Raw genomic sequence first — 2,520 nt, forward strand, 5'->3', positions numbered from 1 at the left:
TTTGTATCAACTATTTTTTTTTTCTTTGTTGGGTTCAATATATTTGCAGAATCTTATTCACTAATTTTTTTTAGATTTTAGTTTAATTCGAAATTAGTTTTTAATAGAAATATTTTTTTCTAAAAAAATTAGTTTAAGCTATTTTTATTTTCTTTAAAACATATTTGATTTAATATTTATTTTATTCTGAAATATTACATCCAATAATTGTTTAGAAACAATTGGAAAAAATGTTGATATTTGAGAATCAATCCAAGTAATTGGTTCTTCGTTACTTAGGCCCATTAAATATGATCAGTTCGAAGAATAAGTTTTACTTATTGGGCTCAAAACTACTGGGCCTAAATAGGCCCAAACAATTAGGCCTAAATGGGCTGCATGCGATTGAGGGTGTTTCGATGTATTAGATAGTATGGAGCCTATACCCCCTCCATTGGCCTTTTGCTTATCCAACGAGACATTATCTTCAACACTGCTGAAGCAGCACTGCAATGGCGTCGCTCATACTCGGTGCTCCTCCTCGAGTCGCCGTGGCTTCATCTCTCAGTGTCTCTTCTTCACGCTTATCATCTTCTCGCTCCGAAACCGTTGGAGTCTCTGTCTCATGCTTCACGCCGTCTCTGTCTCTCTCTGCCCCTACCTCAGCCTCTATTCCATTCGGTACTCTCTGTCTCTTTCTTTCTCGTGTTGCCTTTTTTTGGGTGGACCACGAGTTATAGTTTTGATTATGGAATGTATGCGTGGTTTTAGTGTACTGTGGCCGGGGAGACAGGAAAACAGCGAAGGGAAAGCGTTTCAGCCACTCGTTCGGAAATGTAAGTGTTGCTTCTACGGTGTAGGAGTTTTGCCCGATCGAATCGGTTATCGAACTCTTTGTTAGGATTTCGTGTTTTTCATTACGAATTTCGGCTACGTTTTTTCTGAGATTCGAATTCGGCAGGCGAGGCCTCGTAACAAGAAGAAGGGAAGAGGACCGCCGAGATTGCCGGTGCCTCCGTCGCCGCCGAGGAAGGATAAGTTCGACGACGGAGAGAAAATCAAAATTGAAATCGATGAGTCTCTCTTCTCCAATTAGAACTCTAATTCATCTCTGTAATTCCGAGTAGAGGCCTTGATGCTGCGACTCTTTCGTTGTTAAACATCTATAATTCCTCTTGTTTCTAATGAATCTCTCGTTGTTTCTGTAAATCCTATGCTTTGGTTCGTGCTTTCTTGTTTTGTTTATTTGTTGTTTGGTTAAACTCCCTAAAAACATGTCTGGATAATGTGTTTCAGTAACACGATTCTTGCAGGGGGAGAGGCTGAAAAAACCTTAAAACTAGATTCCAAAACCTTTTAACCACAAAGCAGAAACCGAATCACAGAGACAAAATTGTTTCCTAACTGAAGAGAAAAGGAAGCATGTAGATGGGAATTTACTTAGGAACAAGGCTTTTGTTTCTTGGGATGTTGCTCATGGGAATCTTTAATGTTTAGGCAGCTTGTGCAGTGCGTTGTTATTAGTTTCTGCATTCCGCTTCCTTCCTCTATCTGCGTCCTCCGCGTCACCTTGTTCCATAGATGTATCACGTAACTCCCGCTGCTAATGTCGTTCACTGCCTTCTCTACCCATTTTGCTTCAGTAATGTTTGCAGGCTTCTTGAAAAGCCCGGGAATCTTGATCCAATTCACCGGATAAAAGGCATTTGGTGGAAGGATCGTGAGATTGTATTCAGGTTTGTTTCCTAATCTCTCGATGACCCTTGAAACCAAGTAAGGGCTGTTATGGCCCCATCTGTTTCCGTCGAATGTTGTGGCATACTCGTGCAGGAATTGAAACATGAGGGGATGGTAGATATCGAAGATCATCACTGCGTTGTTTAGCCTTGTCCATCTCCCGGTCACTCTATCCACGCTCTGTGCCCCGATTGCGTTTTGCAGACCCTTCAGGTTGTTCAAGAATATGATATCTGTGTCCAGATAGATCCCTCCGTACTTGTACAGCACTGCAAGCCTTGTCAGATCGGATAGATTCATGAACAAGGGGATAGAGCCCGGATCCATATTCCCGCTCTTCAACCTTTTCAGCCAAGACTCTGCCGGGGTGTTCTTGACAAGAAAGGGTATATCGGGTGTCGCCGCAAGAATGTGGAAACCCTGATCGAGCAATGGCTTAAGGATGTTGTAACCTTTGGGGGAATCCAACGTGTTCGATAAAATCACTAGGCAAGCATCTGGATTGGTGGTGAAGAGAGTATCCACGGCCAAGAGCTCTCGAGGTCCAAAAGACTTGGCCGGCGAAAGCCACACCATGAAGAACTGGGTTGAGCAGTTGTTGTTGAACAACTCCAACACTCTTCCGTGGAATCTCTGGCTCTTGCTTGTCGAATTGAGTATTTCGAGCTCTGGTAACTGTCTCCTGAACCATGCAATTCTCTCTTCCTTGCTCGCCTTAGGAGGAGGTACCAGTGGATCTTTTTCTTCATCCTCCTCTTGTCTGTTTTCTAGACAGTTAACAACTGAACAGCTACTCTCATTGAC

The 2,520-nt window shown here is 42.7% G+C and overlaps 2 protein-coding genes across 2 annotated transcripts in view; one reads left to right on the plus strand and one right to left on the minus strand.

The window, feature by feature from the left end:
• Positions 1-442: 442 nt before the first annotated feature.
• Positions 443-1,203, plus strand: LOC104805827 (30S ribosomal protein S31, chloroplastic). The gene is made up of 3 exons (XM_010530512.2): positions 443-660; positions 751-815; positions 941-1,203. The coding sequence occupies exons 1-3, from the start codon at positions 492-494 to the stop codon at positions 1,073-1,075; spliced, it is 369 nt and encodes a 122-aa protein (XP_010528814.1). The 5' UTR covers positions 443-491; the 3' UTR covers positions 1,076-1,203.
• Positions 1,204-1,324: 121 nt separating this feature from the next.
• LOC104805842 (uncharacterized protein At4g19900-like) overlaps positions 1,325-2,520 on the minus strand; it is a 2,575-nt gene continuing 1,379 nt past the window's right edge. Inside the window, exon 2 of the mRNA XM_010530537.2 lies at positions 1,325-2,501. Coding sequence (XP_010528839.1) covers positions 1,420-2,501 — 1,082 coding nt within the window. The 3' untranslated portion in view covers positions 1,325-1,419. The remainder of the gene's footprint in view (positions 2,502-2,520) is intronic.

This window comes from Tarenaya hassleriana, unplaced genomic scaffold (genome assembly GCF_000463585.1).
Source record: "Tarenaya hassleriana unplaced genomic scaffold, ASM46358v1 Cleome1, whole genome shotgun sequence".
Lineage (NCBI taxonomy): Eukaryota > Viridiplantae > Streptophyta > Magnoliopsida > Brassicales > Cleomaceae > Tarenaya > Tarenaya hassleriana.

Excerpts from the sequence above, each read along its gene's own strand:
- LOC104805827 (XM_010530512.2), top strand. The coding sequence starts at position 492 with ATGGCGTCGCTCATACTCGGTGCTCCTCCTCGAGTCGCCGTGGCTTCA. Across the intron at positions 661-750 it reads CTCAGCCTCTATTCCATTCG|TGTACTGTGGCCGGGGAGAC; the intron begins GTACTCTCTGTC and ends GCGTGGTTTTAG. Across the intron at positions 816-940 it reads TCAGCCACTCGTTCGGAAAT|GCGAGGCCTCGTAACAAGAA; the intron begins GTAAGTGTTGCT and ends CGAATTCGGCAG.